General features: G+C 59.0%; 1 protein-coding gene across 1 annotated transcript in view; it reads right to left on the bottom strand.

Annotated features, from left to right (window-relative positions):
• Positions 1-15,952, bottom strand: part of RIPOR3 (RIPOR family member 3) — an 83,956-nt gene that overhangs the window by 8,753 nt on the left and 59,251 nt on the right. Inside the window, 12 exon segments of the mRNA XM_030887035.2 lie at positions 45-194; positions 3,126-3,716; positions 5,913-6,042; positions 7,253-7,398; positions 7,489-7,614; positions 7,760-7,803; positions 8,052-8,115; positions 8,194-8,343; positions 8,936-8,989; positions 9,174-9,197; positions 11,788-11,866; positions 13,295-13,441. Coding sequence (XP_030742895.2) covers positions 45-194; positions 3,126-3,716; positions 5,913-6,042; positions 7,253-7,398; positions 7,489-7,614; positions 7,760-7,803; positions 8,052-8,115; positions 8,194-8,343; positions 8,936-8,989; positions 9,174-9,197; positions 11,788-11,866; positions 13,295-13,441 — 1,705 coding nt within the window.

The raw sequence follows: 15,952 nt of genomic DNA, 5'->3' as shown, positions 1-15,952 counted from the left end.
GAAGACCAGCCAGGATGGGTGGGGCCGCGGTCATCAGGGTGACCCTGGCGGGACAGCACTCACCGGGAACACTGGGAGCCCCCAAACAGGGAGAGCTCATCCGGGGCGAGGTCGGCATGCAGGAAGGCGAAGCTCTCCAGGATGCCCTCCATCAAGCTCTCGGCGGAGGCGTGCTCCCGAGGGGGGTGGCGTGGCTGTGGGCAGAGCGACACGGCCCTGGGGGCGGACAGCCGGCCACTCACCCAGACCTGCTGAGCACTGGCCCACACAATAACCCAAGGACAGGAGCCCTGGCCGCAGCCCTGAGCTTAGCTCCGGCCGCTGGCCCCGTGAACAGTGACCAGGTGGGGGTGGGACCGGGGTCTTGAGATCACTGCTCAACGGCCATCACAGACACACCATGAGCCCAAACGGGGCAAGTGACAAATGAGTGGGACAGCTGCCACTCTGTCACTTGGGAACTTGGGATCGTGAGTGGTTTCGTGGGAAACACCGGGTTTGAAACACCAGCAACGAAGTCCCGAAGCTTTTATAAGCACGGCTCGGGGCAGGCCGGCACCTGGACAGCCAACTCTGAGAGAGACCAGGAGGCTGTTCCCCGGAAGCCCCTCACCCGCACTGGTCCAACGGGCCTGCAGATGACAGCCCCAGCCCCAGCCCCAGCCTCAGGGGCTTGTGTCTCCCTGCCCTGTCCTGTCGCTGGTCTACTTTCTACCCCTGAAAGAGCCGCAGCCTCAGACACCCATAGGGGCAGTTCTGCCCTGTTCTCCGGGGTGGCTGGGAGTCAGAACTGCCTGGAGGGCAGTGCGTGTTCTCTAAGTCCCTGGTCTGAGGTTGGTCCTGCCCCACATGCCCACGTCTCGACCCACACAAATACCACCAAAACCCAGTTTCAGCAGACCCAACCCTGCACACCACACCTGGGTCCCACAGGCAGGGCCCCAGGAGAAAGTGTGAGCAACAAGAGACCACTGAGATGAGGTGCAGAGACGCCACTTACAGATAGCCAGAACCTATGTGCATACGTACCACACCACGCAAGCTCATGCATCTACACATATACATGAGGACCCCATATGCAAGCACACACACACATAGACACGAGGACATACATGTGAGAGGGGCTTCAAAACTAGTAGAAAATTCTCATCTTCCAATTCCACTTTTCCATGAATTTTTTGAAGCTCTATTATATATGGAGACCTGTGGTGTAGTGGATCATGCTTTGGGCTACTAACCCCAAGGTCAGCAGTTCGAATCCACCAGCCGCTCAGCAGAGAGATTCCTACTTCCATAAAGAGTAGGGGAGAACTGATCACAAGGATCTACATATAACTCCCTGCCAGGGGGACAGACAGCAGAAAAGTGGCTAAAGGGAGACATCAGTCAGTGTAAGACATAAAAAATAATAATTTGTAAATTATCAAGGGTTCATGAGGGAGGGGGAAAAATGAGGAGCTGATAGCAAGGGCTCAAGTAGAAAGCAAATATTTTGAGAATGATGATGGCAACAAATGTACAAATGTGCTTGACCCCAGTGGATGGAATGGATTGTGATAAGAGCTGTACAAGCCCCCAATAAAACGATTAAAAAAAAAAAGAGTTACAGTCTCTGAAACTCATAAGGGCAATTCTGCCCTGTGCTGTGAGGTCCTTATGAGTCGGGCATCAACTTGATGGCAGTGAGTCTGCTTGTATGCATATGCATGGACACACGCATATACATATACATAAACATCTGTGTGCTGTGTAATTGCTCTTAAAAATCAAACTAAAAGCCATGGCCTGGGCTCACATGTAAGGACCCCTGGTGATGCCGTGGTTAAGCACGCCACTGTAAGGGAAAGGTCGGGGGTTCAAATCCTGCAGCTGCTCTGGGGAGAAAGACCTGGCACTGGGTTGCCAGAGGGGGCGCATTGGAAAGGCTATGGGAGCCCCAGGGGCGCGGTGGTTACGACAAACTGGGCCGCTAACTTCGAGGTCAGCAGTTCGAAACCGTGTACTGAGCTGAAGAAGGAAGATGGGGCTCTCTACTCCCATAAAGACTGCAGACTTGGAAACCCACAGGGCCAGCTTTACCCTGTCCTATAGGGTAAAGGGTCACTATGACTCGCTGGCAAGACGTTGGGTTTGGGCTCTGCTGTGAGTCGGACCCAACTCTATCGCGGCCGGTTTAGCTTCGTTTTCCAAAGTAAAGAAGCCATCGAGATGGCTGCCGTGGCTCATTCATCCCTGCAGTGTGACTGTAGAGTGTTTTCCGTAAAACAAGGGTGATTGTTCTAGACGGGCAGGGACAGCAGATGGGTGCTGACTCAGCCTGTCCGGCTAGCAACACTGTTTAAAAATCATCATTATCTTCCAGCCCGGCTGACTGGATTGTTTCTGAACTCATTTCTCAGCAGTTCCAGGCAGGTCCTTGGTAAAGGCCATGACCATGGTAAACAGGGAGCCCTGGTCCGGTGCGGCTGCCTATAAAATGAGGGGTCTCGCGCTCCGTCTCTTGTGTTGGTCTGTGGTGGGGGTGGGGTGGGGGGAGTAAGACCATGAAAACGCATTCTAAAGGTCCTCTGTAGCAGTGTGTGTCCTACCCCAAGGGGGCTGATTCATACAGGAATGGATGTAACCGGAAAGGCAGGTGGTGCACATTTTATTGCCTGTACATTTAAACATAGGTCAACAGAAAATCAGAAGAGAAAAGAAGAATTCGCCCAGGCCAGGCCTCTGTGGGCCGCCTGCTGCCTGAGCCCCCTGCAGCCCGGGACCGGTGCTGGCAAGGGCCCTGGCAGGGCACAGGTGCAGCAGGGTGGCCACATACAGCCTTCTGCAGAGTCCCACCCAGACCCCGAGGGTCGGAAGATGCTCGGTGGGGCCTGGTTCTGCTTTAGCCCCCATCTTCCTTGCCACGTTTGATCCGTATCAGGCACATGCGACATCTCCCGAGACCCCCTTCTAGCCTGATGAGGGTCACCAGCAGGCCCCCTTGACAGATGAGGAAACTGAGATGCAGAGGGGACAGGCAGGACTGAGGCCCGGATGCTTGCCCGGGCCACTGGGCCCCAGAGCCCCCTCCCAGACATCATGCTAGCAGCCAAGCAGGGCCGTGGCCCCGCAGCCAGTGGCCCTACCTTCAGCCTGTCCTGGAAGCCTAGGACCTGGTACTCCAGCTCCCGGAGTGGGGGCAGGGCGGGTGGCGCAGATCGCAGCAGCTCCAGGACTTCCTGCAGGGACTGCTCCAGGGCCATACCCGGCTCATCTCCGTCTGCTCCTCCGTCTCCTTCATCCGCAGCCTCTCCTTCCTCCGGGCCCTCCTGGTGACCCGCAGGCAGGAGGGTATGCAGCGGGGGGCCCTGGGGTAGCTTGGGGATCTCCACCCCCAGGTCCCTCCAGCCGGGCTGTTCTACAAACAGGCCTCCGGCCAGCTGGGTCACCTCGGGGACGAGGCCCAGGGGAGGGGATGCCTCACGAGTCTCCTCCTCAATGGATGTGCTAGGGCCCAGGGTCAAGGGCAAGAACCCCACATCCGAGGTGGAGGCCGATGTGCTGGTCTCAGTGTCTCGGGGGTCCTCGGAGCTGAAGGAATCCATCTCGGGCAGCTCCTGGCTCTGGCTGCGTAGGCCAGGACCCCGGAAGTCACTGTCAGACAGGTAGCTGAGGATGGAGGGGGCCCTTGGCCCACCCAACAGCAAGGCCGGCTGCGGTGGCTGTGGCAGGACAGACTGTGGAGGGGCGGGAGGCACAGAGTCAGCTTGCCACCACCCCAGGGATCACATGGGGTCCCCATAGGGGCTTCCCTACCTGGACACCAGTTCGGCATGTCATAGGCCTTAGATGGCCCAGGTGCACCCAAGGTGGCCAGCATCCTGTGGTGCTGCCAAAACCCACCCTGGTCTCACCAACCCCTGGGCCTCCCTCCTGTGCAGCCTCAGGGCCTACTTACTGGCCCCCACCCTTGTCACCCCCCCCACCCACACCCCCACCCGTGCACACATACACATTCCCACACAGGGCCTCTGCACTGCCCATGTCCTCCCCCGCAAACCCCCCCACCCCCACATCTTCCCAGCTTGGGCATCTCCTTCAGCTCCTGACTCAGACACCCCCCCTTTCCCAGTTCCCGTCTCTTCACACTCCCATCTTCTCCTCTCTGCCCCACCCCACCCCCACTGGTTTTCCTGTGAGCCTGACGGTCCTCGGGACTGGACAGTTGTCTTGTCCTGCCCGGGGTCTTCCTTCTCCTCAGCATAGCCACTCCCAGAGGGCCTGGGCCTTAGCAGGCCACGGGCAAAGCCTGTCACGTGGTTTGGAACGAGGGAAGTGAATGAATGAATGGCTGCAGGTCAATAGGCAATACTGTCATCATAGAAACGACAGCTCGTCACCAAGCCTCTCTCATGCCCACGTCCTTGGAAGGATCTTCCTGTGCCACCTTATAAAGCCCAAATGGCACCCAAGGAGACAGCGCTGCCCATATCCCAGAAAACCTGACTCGGGCCATCCCGGGGCGCACGGGCAGGATGCGCAACTGGGTCCTCAGACCTTCTGTGGGGCCCCTCCCTGCCCGGAACCCAGCAGCACCCTTCACAGCAGGCCTTCTGTGCCCACCCCCTGCCTCCCCCTCCCCCACGCCCACCCCCACGCTGCCTCCCGATTCAGGGACCCTGTGTGGGGCAGCAGAGAACAGCCAGCCTGCCGCCACCGCGGGGAGGGGGGGGGTTGTCCCTGCCCCCACCTGCTGTGGTTTCCAAATGCTGGCCCGGGGAGGCAACACCACCAGGGGTGCAACCGCCTGCCCCACCCAAGACCACACAGCAGGTGGGGGCGGGGCGGGCAGAGGCAGAATCTGAACCCCAGCCAACCAGCTCCTGAACCTAGGCCCTTGACCACAAATCCTTTGCTAACCAAAGTCAAGGAAGCTGCCTCTCAAACCACACGCTGCTGCTGGGCTTACGCATCAGCGCCTCCACCGAGGGCCTGGAGGGCCGCGACCTTAGAGGCAGCGTCACACATGCCAGCCTGTGTTGGCATGCCTCTCCCACATACACAGTAGCCCCCGTGCCCAGGCCCCGCCAGACCATAATGGGGGCAGGCTCCCTGAGGCCCAGCATGGCCCTGTGGACTAAGTGCTTTAGGGCAGCACCTGTGCCCCAATAGAACGGCAGTGCCCATCACTGGGAGAGCAGACACTGTCACCGCAGCGCTGACCTGCTAGACGAAGCCCCTAAAAGTGACCTCCTGGGACTTGGTCTCCCAGTGACCCAACAGGAGAGGGGAGCCGTCATCTTCACAAAAGCAGACGGCCTCATCTTTCTCCCCAGGAGCGGCTGGTGGGTTCGAACTGCCCACCTTTGGGGTCGCAGGTGAGCACTTAACCACCAGGGCACTCTCAATAAAGAATGAGGAGGCACTTGGAGGGGCGGGGGTGCTGAGAGCGAGCCACCTCCGTGCACAGCTTCAGGTTAGAGAGGCTGTGAGGGCATATCAGATGGGCATATCAGAAGAATCCGCAGGTGTGCATGTCAGTGGAGGGCTCTCCGTGGAAGAAACAGACAAGAGTGGTCGGCCTGAAGGCCCTGGACCCTCAGGGGTTACAGCAACTAGCAATGACCAATGTGCCACTGGGAAAATACACCAACCATAGGTTTAAAAGAAGTAAACGGGAGCCCTGTGGCTAGGGATGGGAACCTGCTGGCCAGGACCAAACTCCTTCCTGAGCCCCCAGAGCTCAGGGCAGGGGTGCACAGAGGAGAAAGAGGCCCGGGAGAGCCCCAAACAAGTGAGGCAGAACCCTGAGCTTGCTGCACCTGGGGGGTGGGGGTGCGGTGTGCTCAGCCCCTCCTGGCACCCTCGTTGGCCCCCCAGGGGATGCCCCCAGCCCCGTGTGACCTGAGCCCTTCTGGGGGAGGCTGACTCACCAGGTAGTACCTCTCCCTGAAGCTGGGCGTGCTCGGGGGTGTCCAGCTGTACACGGAGCCTTTCCTGCCCGCCACAGACAACTTGCTCGTGGGGCTGGGTGACACCAGGGAGCTCTCAGCATCAAACGGGCTTCAGGGAGAACAGAGGGCTGGTCACCCCTCCTGGGGGCTCAGCAGTGCTCGCCACGGTCCCCTCTCACCTGTCACCCTCTCACAGTGACCACTCGCACCGGGCATCCCCATGTGTGAGGAGCTCAACCAGCCCGACATGAGCTCAACCAGCCCGCAGCCAGCCCACCGAGGTGGGAGGAGCAGGAGAGACACAGGCTAAGGGAGAGAAGGGGCCCAGCCCAGTGGCCCTGGTGACCCCAGGCTTGGACACTGCCCAGGATGGAAGGAGAAGCCAGCCCCAGTGGTCTGAGCAAGCATGGGGACCAAGGGACTTTCTAGCCCCTGGTCAGTGGGGAGTAAGGTATGGGACTTCCCTCCAAGCACACCCTTCACTCGCCAGTGAGCTCCCGTGCCACAAACAGCCTTGGGGACCACGCAACTCAGCTCTCTGCGTCCAGCTGGTTCTGATCTCCAGCGACCCCACAGGACAGAGCTGAACTGCTCCCGTGGGTTTCTGAGACTGTAACTCTTTAGAAAGCCTCGTCTTTCTCCCAAGGAGCGACTGGTGGTTTCGAACTGCTTGGCAGAGGTTTCCTACTCCCATAAAGGGTTACAGCCCCAGAAAGTCTCAGGGACAGTTCTGCCCTGTCTCACGGGGTCAACATGGGTTAGAAGGGCCTTGATGGCAGTGATTTTTTTGTTAGCCGTCCCACTAATAACCCACCAGGATCCCTGAAATGGGGGCCCACGAGCCTCCCCACCGCCCGCACCCCGTGCCCAGGGCAGGGATTGTCCAATGCGTGTGTCCCACCCCCGGGCTCTGCAGCTGCAGCCCAGGGTGGAGCTCAGGGTGTCCCTCAGCCATGCCTGGGCAAGGCAGCCAACCTCACTGCGAGGTCTCCCAGCTGGAGATAAGGTAGCCAGGCCTGGACCAGCCGGGCCATCAATAGACACACGTTCAAAAGTGGGAAAAGAATTCAAACTCTGAGGGGCGGGGCCACAGAGAAGGGTGTGGCCTAGGGCTGTCCAGGGACAGCAAGGGAGAGTAAGGAGGGCAGGTGTGGGCAGAGGTGCCTGCAATGGCGCTCAGAGCAGGAGCCAGCCACCAGGGGGAGCCAGCGAGGCCCCATCACGAGAGGGTGGTTCCGAGCTGAGGACCCCAGAGTGGGAGTTTTCAGCTGGCCCTGGGGATGGGTGGTGGGGCTGGCAGCGGGGCGACCCCCACTCACTTCCACAGCACCTCCAGCTGCAGCTTGATGGTGCCCAGCTCCGTGATGTCCACCACAATGACCTGGGGCTGGGTCGTGAAGAAGTTGGCAATATCACACATCACTGTGCCCACGGCTACTGAGGTCAGGCCCCGAAGCTCTGTCACCTGGAGTGGGCGGGGGTGTCTGAGCCGAGTGTCCAGGGTGCCCACCTGCCCCTCTTCCATGTGTCCTCTGCCCTGCCCCCGCCACCCCACCTTGATCTCAAAGTTCTCGCGCAAGGTGGGGACAAAGGCCTTCTCTTCCTCGTCCCAGGTCTGGCTGTCGTCCGACTCGATCCGCCCCTTCAGCTTCCAGCGCTGGCGGCCCAGACGCATGAGCACCTGTGAGCAAGCCCCAAGAAGGGGCATGTTGGCCAACCCCATGGTGGCCCAGGGCCACCCCAGGACCTCCATGCAGGGTGGGGAAGAAATGCAGCTGGGCCCCTGGACCCCAGTGTCCCCAGGGTCAGACCCCTCGCGGCAGTACCTCATACTGGTCTCCAGGACAGAGCCGTGCATAGCCCACCAAGCCTGCAACAGAGAGACTGCAGATGGCCTGCCTGCCCTCCTACCCCAGCCCTCATGGGGGACACCCCCCGAAGAGTGGGCGTCAGCTTCGAGGGGGATGTGCCATCTCGATAGGCAGGAGTGAACCTCACATCTGAGTCTCAGGAAGGATAGCGCATCAGGGATTCTTCCAGCCCCCGCCCGAGCCGAGGTCTGGCCCCCAACCAGCCCAGGGAACCCACACGAGCCCCTTCCCGTACTCTCACTGGTACCTTTCATCCTGACATGGAACTCGCCCAGGTGAACCTCCAGGGCCCCCTCGATGAGCCACATGTCCTGTAAAACCCCACAGGTGGCTCAGACCCTGCAGCCCAGAGCCCCAGCTGCCCCCAAACCCCCCTGGGCCTCGCCCACCTCGGTGCACTCATGCAAACTGCGGCCCAGCTCCTGCAGGCTCTCCCGGGAGGCGCGGCTGGGCGGGCAGCGGGAGAAGGCCTGCTGCATGTTGGCGGCGCCATCCCGCAGGCGGCACTGGATGCAGTAGCCCTCGTAGAGCTCATCCACCTGCACCCGGCACAGGCGTGGGCATGGCATGGGCACTCACACCCGAGAGGCCTGCTCCCCTCCACGCCCCCATTGGATGTGGGCCCACAGGGGCCAGGATCATGGCTGCCTTGTCCACTGGGCAGCCGCAGCACACACCAGGAGCACAGAAACTGACATCATGTCTGTCTGTCCTAGTTTCGCCCCTTCTCCTAAAGTAGGGATACCACAGCCCGGGCTCCTTGGGGAGTAAGACGAGTAGAAAGGGTCTAGCAGACTGTCAAGTGTAAGGGACTCACTATGTGACCTTCAGCAGATCTGTGTTCTTCTCTGGCCTCTACGTTCCCATCTGTATAGTGGGGTGGCTGAATAAAACCTTCCCAACACTCTAAGACTGCAGTGCATGGGGGTCTTTTCTGTCTAAACCAGGGAAAAGGCCCACACAGCCCCAGGGGAACCCCAGTCACTCGATCCACACCCCCTTCTCCCCACCTGAGCCCTGCTGTCCCTGAACTAGGCACCGATGCCACCCCCACTTCCACTCATCCTCAGCTCTCTCCCAAGAACCCACAGAAGGACCTGCAGCTGGGGTGGAGGAGGAGGGCTGGCTGACCTTGCTGATGTGGAATTCCATCTTCCGGATGTGCCTCTCCACCGAGCGTGTTTGCTTCTCAGGGAGAAAGAGACGGCACCTTGACCTACCCCTCCCCTACCCCACTCCCAACCCGTGCCCCCTCCTCCCGGGCCTCAGCCCAGGGTGAGAGCTCATCGCTGAGCCGGTTTCCCCACCAGCCCAATGGGGAGGAGGCCCCCCTCACTTACCAGAAGTTGGCCCAGAGATTTATACTCACCTTGTCCAGGTCATAGTAGAAAGCCTGTAGGGAGAAGGGGGTGTGTGTGTCAGAGCCTCTCCCCTGCAATCCTCCAATACCCGGTGAGGCCGTCCTCAGGGGCTGCCAGTGCCAGCAGCCACACCCTGCCCCTAATCCTCTCAGGCCTGGAGACAGTGGGCCCGGTGTGGTCCAGGTCGAGGAGGAAGAGTGAGTGACCCCAAGGAGGTCAGGCAGCTGTGTGGCCTTGGGCAAGTTACTGGCCCTCTCTGAGTCTCCGCTTTCTCCTGTGTACGATGGGACAGCACTAGCACCTACCCATAGGGTCCCTCTGAGGAGCCAAGGAGAGAGTGGGTGCCCAACAAAGGGGAACCGTGATGCCGGAATGTGTAAGAGATTTGTGGGTGACTTCAGCCATGCTCAGAACAACCTGGAGGTGGTGATGCTGGGTGAGGCAGGCAGCACGGACCAGGAGGTCACACCTGAGACAATGGCAAACCAATAGCCTGGCCTCTCCGGACCTGTCCAGCCGGGGTGCACGCCGGGATGGGGTGTAGAAGTAAAAGGGTGAAAGGGTGGTTCTCAGGGCCAGCCACACCTTCTGGGGCAGCCAGCCAGTGCCCTGTCACCACCACCTCTCAGCCCTGCATGGTAGAGTAGCTGCAGGTGAGATGCATACAAGACGCATGTGTCCCAGTGACTCCTCACTACCACACACACACACACACACACACACACACACCATATACCACCACCACCACCCGAGACATACACACACACCACAAAACAGACTGTGGGCACCCATGTGTGTCAGGTAGGTCGCCAGACCTGTCCTCTCAAGTGCCTCTAGGGGGGGTTGAGCGGCCATTTTTGGTTACCAGGCAGCCCTTAACCAGCTACGTCTGGGACTGGTGCATTTATGGGACAGGATTCCACCAAATATCTGAGACTGGAGGGGTTTCCATGAGGGGTGCCCGAAAGAAAGCAAGGCGTGGGGTGGGGGGGCAGGCATGCCAATTGTGGTTTTATTCTAAGAAGACAGCAACTGTAACTGGTGGGGAGAAGATGGACAAATCGGTACGAGGTCACCCTCACGGGCTAAGCTGAAAAAAGAAGAAAAGAAGTTAAACTCCCTACAAGTCTATGGTTTCTCATGAATCAGACTGTTCGTGCCTGTGAAATTCTACTCCAGAAATAAAGGAGCCAGAAGATCCCAAACCTTTGAAAGGCAGAGCAACCGCGGGGAAACCAGCTTGTTGCTTAACCCGCAGCCCAGGAAGCAGGACTCGGTCCTCAGCTCTCTGTGGGGCCCCTTCCTCGGCCTCAGTGTGCCCGGCTAGGAAATGGGAGCAGCTAATACAGAGCACCTTACGCAGTCACCTACTTCTAGAGATTGGGAGAACGCAGGGCAGGGGCTCTGCGGCACGGAAATGTCCAGGAGGGGCCAGGAAGGAGGGGGTGGGCGCTGTCAGATTCCCTCCCGCCGATCCCGGAGGCAGGCCTGGGACTGGACATGATCCTGAGAGCCTCCTTCCTGGGCCAGCCTAGACTTACTTCCTGGAGCACGACTGGGGTTGGGGCTTCGCTCCTCCCACGCTTCCCTGTTCCAGGAAAGTGGTACTGGGGCGGGGGGTGGGGGTGGGGGCCGCAGAGGGCATGGTCCCCTTTTCCAGCTCCCCAAACGAGCAGTGCTGGCAGTTGCAGGATGGGGCGTCCCAGGGCCAGATAACCAGGGCAGTCCCCGCTTCTGTTTCCCAAGCCTAACCCTAAGAAGGAGCACTGGGGTTTCTCCCAGGAAGCCAGCAGGATGGGGAAGAGGGAGGCTGTAAGGACCTCCCACTGGAGAGAAAGCCCCGCCCAGCCAGGGGCGGAGCCTGCGGAGTGCAGGGTCGCATGCTCAAACACCAGTGGCCTAGTTGAGTTCCGATGGATAACGAATACATATATTTTTAGGACAAGTATGCCCCAACTATTGCACGGGACGCTGTTGCTGTTCGTTGCCATGGCGCCGGCCCCGCCTCACGGGGACCTGCAACTTGACCCTTCTCGGGCCCCAGGCTCTGGGCTATTGTGTCTGTCCATCCCATTACACTTAGACTCCTCAGTCACGTGGTGGTTACCTAGGCCTGGCTGACACCCCAGCTTTCTGCTCGGGTCTCTGGGTTGTGGTGTTGCTCTATCTGGCTGGGGGGTGGGGGGTGCAGGGGAGAAGGGTGGGAGCTGAGAAGTCAGAGGGACAGACAGGTTCGCTCAGGACGGGGTGGGGGTGGGGCGGGAACAGTGTCAGGGTCACTGTAATACCCACAATACCCTTTGCCCTGATGCCACCAGAGCTGCCCAGACCGCAGTCTCGGGCGGGCCATCTGAAGACGCACACATGGCTGACCTAAAGGTCACTTCTCGAGCCCAGAATGAACGGAGGGTGGGCTAGGGCAGAGCTGGCACACTGGGGGTGGGGGGGAGGTGTCAGTGGGCAATGCCCACCACCCTGCAGGTCAGCGTGAAGGCCAAAGCTAGGCTAAAGCATCTCAAGAAGCTACTCCGCTGAGTCCTGAGGGTGCGGTCACTCCAGGACGCAGGGAGGTGGGGGCAGGGGCACCTGACTGCAGAGCTGCAGGGAGGGGCGGGGTCTCACCAGCCTGGAGTTCCTCTGGGTGTCCTTGTGGCGTCCGGACAGGTAATCCAGCTCGGCCTGCTGAACACACAGGTACTCCCTGTGAGGAGAGCCGGGACAGGGCTTTACATGTAACTGGATCCACAGACACCGCAGCCAGGGGGCCAGGGTGGGGGCAGCCTCCACCAAGGTCCTCTGCCCACTGGGCCCTCAGCTCCCACACACTGAGGGGGAGGCCCAGCACTGCAACGGGGGCCACTGGGTTCATGCTCCTTCAAGCCTAAAACAGCCCACCCGCCAGGCTACTGTAATTGCACCCACTGTAGAGCAGGGCAAACCAATCCCCAAGGTGGAAAGTAACCTGGCACTCGTGGCCAGCAGTGGTCTCTCCAGTGCTGTCACTCACGGTGTCGGCTGCCCACCCAGACCTTCTCCCACACCAGACCACCCAGACACCCTAGAAGTGGCTTTAGTACTGAGGACACTCAGAAATCGTCATTCCCAGGCCTCACAGAATAGAGTGGCTGTGGTAGTGGCATAACGAAGTAGCAACATTAAAGAGACACCTTTAAACTATCGTGGCTCCTGCACACGGAACCACGTGTTCAAAGAGTCATTGTGACTAGGGAGTAGGGGCAGCTCTGGCCGGAGCAGATGAGGCAATCCAAAGACTGGGCTGGCACCAGGGTTATGCCGTGTAGGTAAATGGACACTTGCATGTAGGCCGGGCTTAAGAGAAATGTTTGTGGTTGAAATGAGCCACAGGCCTGTTTTCTTGAAACAGATACATTTCTACCCAGACACTGGCGGCCCGAGAATTTCAGACCTGCATTTTGGTATCGACCCTCTGACAGGGTCACTCACTGTGGTCCACCTCCTGTCTCCACGTCCCCCTAATGCCTAGTGTCTCGGAGCGGCTGGTGGTTGTGAACAGCTGACCTTATGGTTAGCAGCCCAAAGCAAAACCACTACGTCACCAGGGCTCCTCCACGTCCCCCTTGCTTGGTGCAAAATCCAGAGCCAATTCAAGGGGGAGGTTTCTCACACCCAAGCCCCACTATAGAGGACAAATGGGGTCTTTCTACCACTGGTCCTGCTGAGCCACAAAGACTGGGGATCGGGGAACCTCCTTCTCTCTCCGTCTCCTGCTGGGGTGCATAGCTATCCCGTTCCCCCCACCCCAAATTCAGGAAGAATACATACTCAGAAAACCATTTTGTCCTAAGATGGCTGTTTCTCATCAGCGCTGGTTCCTGGCTGCCCCCTTCATAAGTCAGGGTGAGCAGGGAGAGAAACTGTCTCTCTGCTACAACATCTGGGAACCTGTGACTCTTCTCACCCCCCACCCCCATCCCCTGATGTCCCCTCCCATTGCTGTGTCCACAGCACTCTGGCTGCACCCAGGACAGGGTTGTTAATGGCACACCACCAACCAGGAGTGGCTTCTGTCCCCTCTAAGGGACAGGGCCCAGGAGAGAAGCAGAGGAAAGCCACGCAGGCGCACAAGCCACCAGGGGCCCATCCTTACTTGAGACCCCTCTTCAAGGCTTCAAAGATCTTCTTGACTTGCTGTGGCTTGGGGTCCAGGCAGACAGAGCCCTTTCGCAGCGTACCATACATCCGGGAGGGCTTGGCCGGTGCCCGGGACCTCATGGAATTTCTATGGGTGGATTTTCTGTGAGGAGGGAGGGGATGGAGGGAGTGTGGGTCAGAGCCAGGTGTGCACAAAACCCTCCTATCACTACCCCGATCTAGGGGCAAGCACTTTGAGACCAGTGGACCTCAACCCCAGGCTGAAGTCCACCCACCATGGCCACCAAGCGACACAGTCCAGTGGGGAGCTCCTGGGACTCTCCTCGTGTGTTTCCTCAGCTGGAAAATGAGTGTGGAAAATTATCATCATAAAGACGTGATGTCAGAAATTAATTTACAGAGGGAAATAGAGTGGAGCAGACCAAATGCCAGCACTCTCTGACTAGTGTGTTCTGTTTGCAGGCAAAGCTTTGTGAGAGGTCAAATGATAGCCCCAGGCTTTACTGGGGAGTGGGCCCTTATTGGCTTTGTTTGGCCACCCCCTGATAACAGCACCTCAATTTTCCTCTGGAGCAGCTCCCTGACCCTCCTCTTCACACATGTAATTTTAGGGAGGTAGAAGGAGGTGGGCTGACATGTTTCAACACACACATGCACACGAGCATTCTGAGACAATCTACATCCTGGTCAACACTCAGCCCAAGGAGAGACACATGACCTACTCTGACTAATTAAGCAGGAGCTGGGTTCAGAAGCCACAGGAGGAAGATTCTCTCATTACTAATGTTGGGGGTCGGGGTGGGCATATACCCAGAACTTTTAGCAGCTGCCTATGCCACCAAGTGGGTGGAGGTAAAAGCCACCAGAGCAGGAAGCAGAGCAGCAGAGGTGGGGCTGACCCAAACCATAGGCCTATGAGTTCCTGGATCCAGGTGTTCCTGAAGCTGGCCTGCAGATGCTTTTTTCTGTGATGAGACCCCGGGTGCGTAAGCTGGGAACGTGCCCTGGATAACGCCAAGAACACCTGCCTCCCTGCAGTGCCAACTGGGCCCCTCAGCCCTTCCATGCCATCTAGGGGAATCCATCATTTCTGCATCCCTGGGGAAGTGACCCCTCCCTCCCCCTCTGAGAACCTTCTAGTGTCGACTGCATGTCTGAGGTGGGACACTAAGGGCACTGACTCATTCATTCAAACAAAATTCACAGGGGTCTCGCTCTCTCCATGTTGGACTTGGCTCCAGGAGCCCTGAGGCCTGGGGCCTCTACCTTCAGGGCTCACAGTCCACGCATAGAGGCAAGAGAGCAACGGTCCCCTCCCCGGTCCCTGAGAGAAACCCCAGGCCCAGAGAAGCTGAGCCAGCATCAGAGCATCAGAGCCCAGAAACCTGAATGCTTACTCCCAAGAGAAGCATCATCCTGTTGACAGGGAACCAGGCCAGCGGGTCCTGGCTCAGCTGCACATGCCAAAGTGCAGATGCCTAGGCACGGCCCAGGGCATTCAGGAGTGGGGGGATGATGTTGAAGGCACGACCCCCCTGAGCACTCAGCCCCTCGCCGTGCCCCCTGGTGGTCCAGAACACACGTTCCAATCTCAGTTCCCCCAAACCCGGCCCTTCGGCACCCGAGCCTCCGTCTCCCCCTCTGTAAAGGGGCTCCTCACGAGTTAGTCATTCACTCAACAAGTCTTTAGGAAGCACCTACTGTGAGCCAGCCACCATGCTAGAGTCCGGGGAGGGAGCCGTGGCCCAGACAGACAGCTCCTGGCCTTTGGGGACTGAGGTGCCAGCTGGGGAGACCCTGAGAGTGGGCACCAGCCCAGGCTCAGAACCAGACGCCAGGGTCTGTACTGGGCTCACTGCCACCTCTAAGCCATGTACCGTTAAACAACTTGGGGAACCTCTCTGTGCCTCTGCTTTCTCCTCTGTCAAGTGGGAGGGAGGGAGAGGTGTGGAAGGGCTCGGAGCAGGGGGCCCCCCCGAGTCAGCACTAAGTCTGTGTTTCAGTGGAACAAGGAAGGGTTGTCATTGACCGTGTAGGTGTTAGGAGGCAAAAAAACAAACCCAAGCTCAGTGCCATTGAGTCGATGACTCGTAGCGACCTGACAGGACAGTCGAACTGCCCCTGTGAGTTTCCGAGACGATAAAGCTTTACAGGATTAGAAAACCTCATTTTTCTCCTTCGGAGTGGCTGCTGGTTTCGAGCGTCAGACCTTGGAGTTAGCAGGCCAACACGTAGTGCCAGGGGACGGGGAGAACTGCTCGGTCAGGTGTGTTTTTGAGCACAGCCTGGGGCATCCCTGGCACTGAATCCTGGACCTGAACACCCAGCTGTGACTGTCAGGCACAAGACACATCACGTGACTCTTCTCAAGCCCCCTCCGTGGGCCCTCCCCAGGCACAAACATCACCCACCTCTTGAACCGGGCCCTCCATAGGGTGGCCATCTCCAGGCCTGCAGAGAGGCAAGGGAGGAGCGGGCGCCTCAGGGACAGCAGGCTCCTGATGGCTGGGTCTCAGTGGGAGGGCAGCAGACAGGCAGGCACTCACTTGCTGACTGCAGAGGCCCACCTGTTTGGGCAGGTGCTGGCTCTGAGCCCGACTGCCGCCATCACCTGGAGGCCTCGGTGGCTCTCTGAGCAGCTCCAGTCTGTAGC

Source organism: Echinops telfairi, unplaced genomic scaffold (genome assembly GCF_000313985.2).
Source record: "Echinops telfairi isolate 266 unplaced genomic scaffold, ASM31398v2 ScPeMD7_5592;HRSCAF=6446, whole genome shotgun sequence".
Taxonomy (NCBI): domain Eukaryota; kingdom Metazoa; phylum Chordata; class Mammalia; order Afrosoricida; family Tenrecidae; genus Echinops; species Echinops telfairi.
The sequence above is the reverse complement of the archived record's forward strand: the minus strand, read 5'-3'. Positions and strand labels throughout refer to the sequence as shown.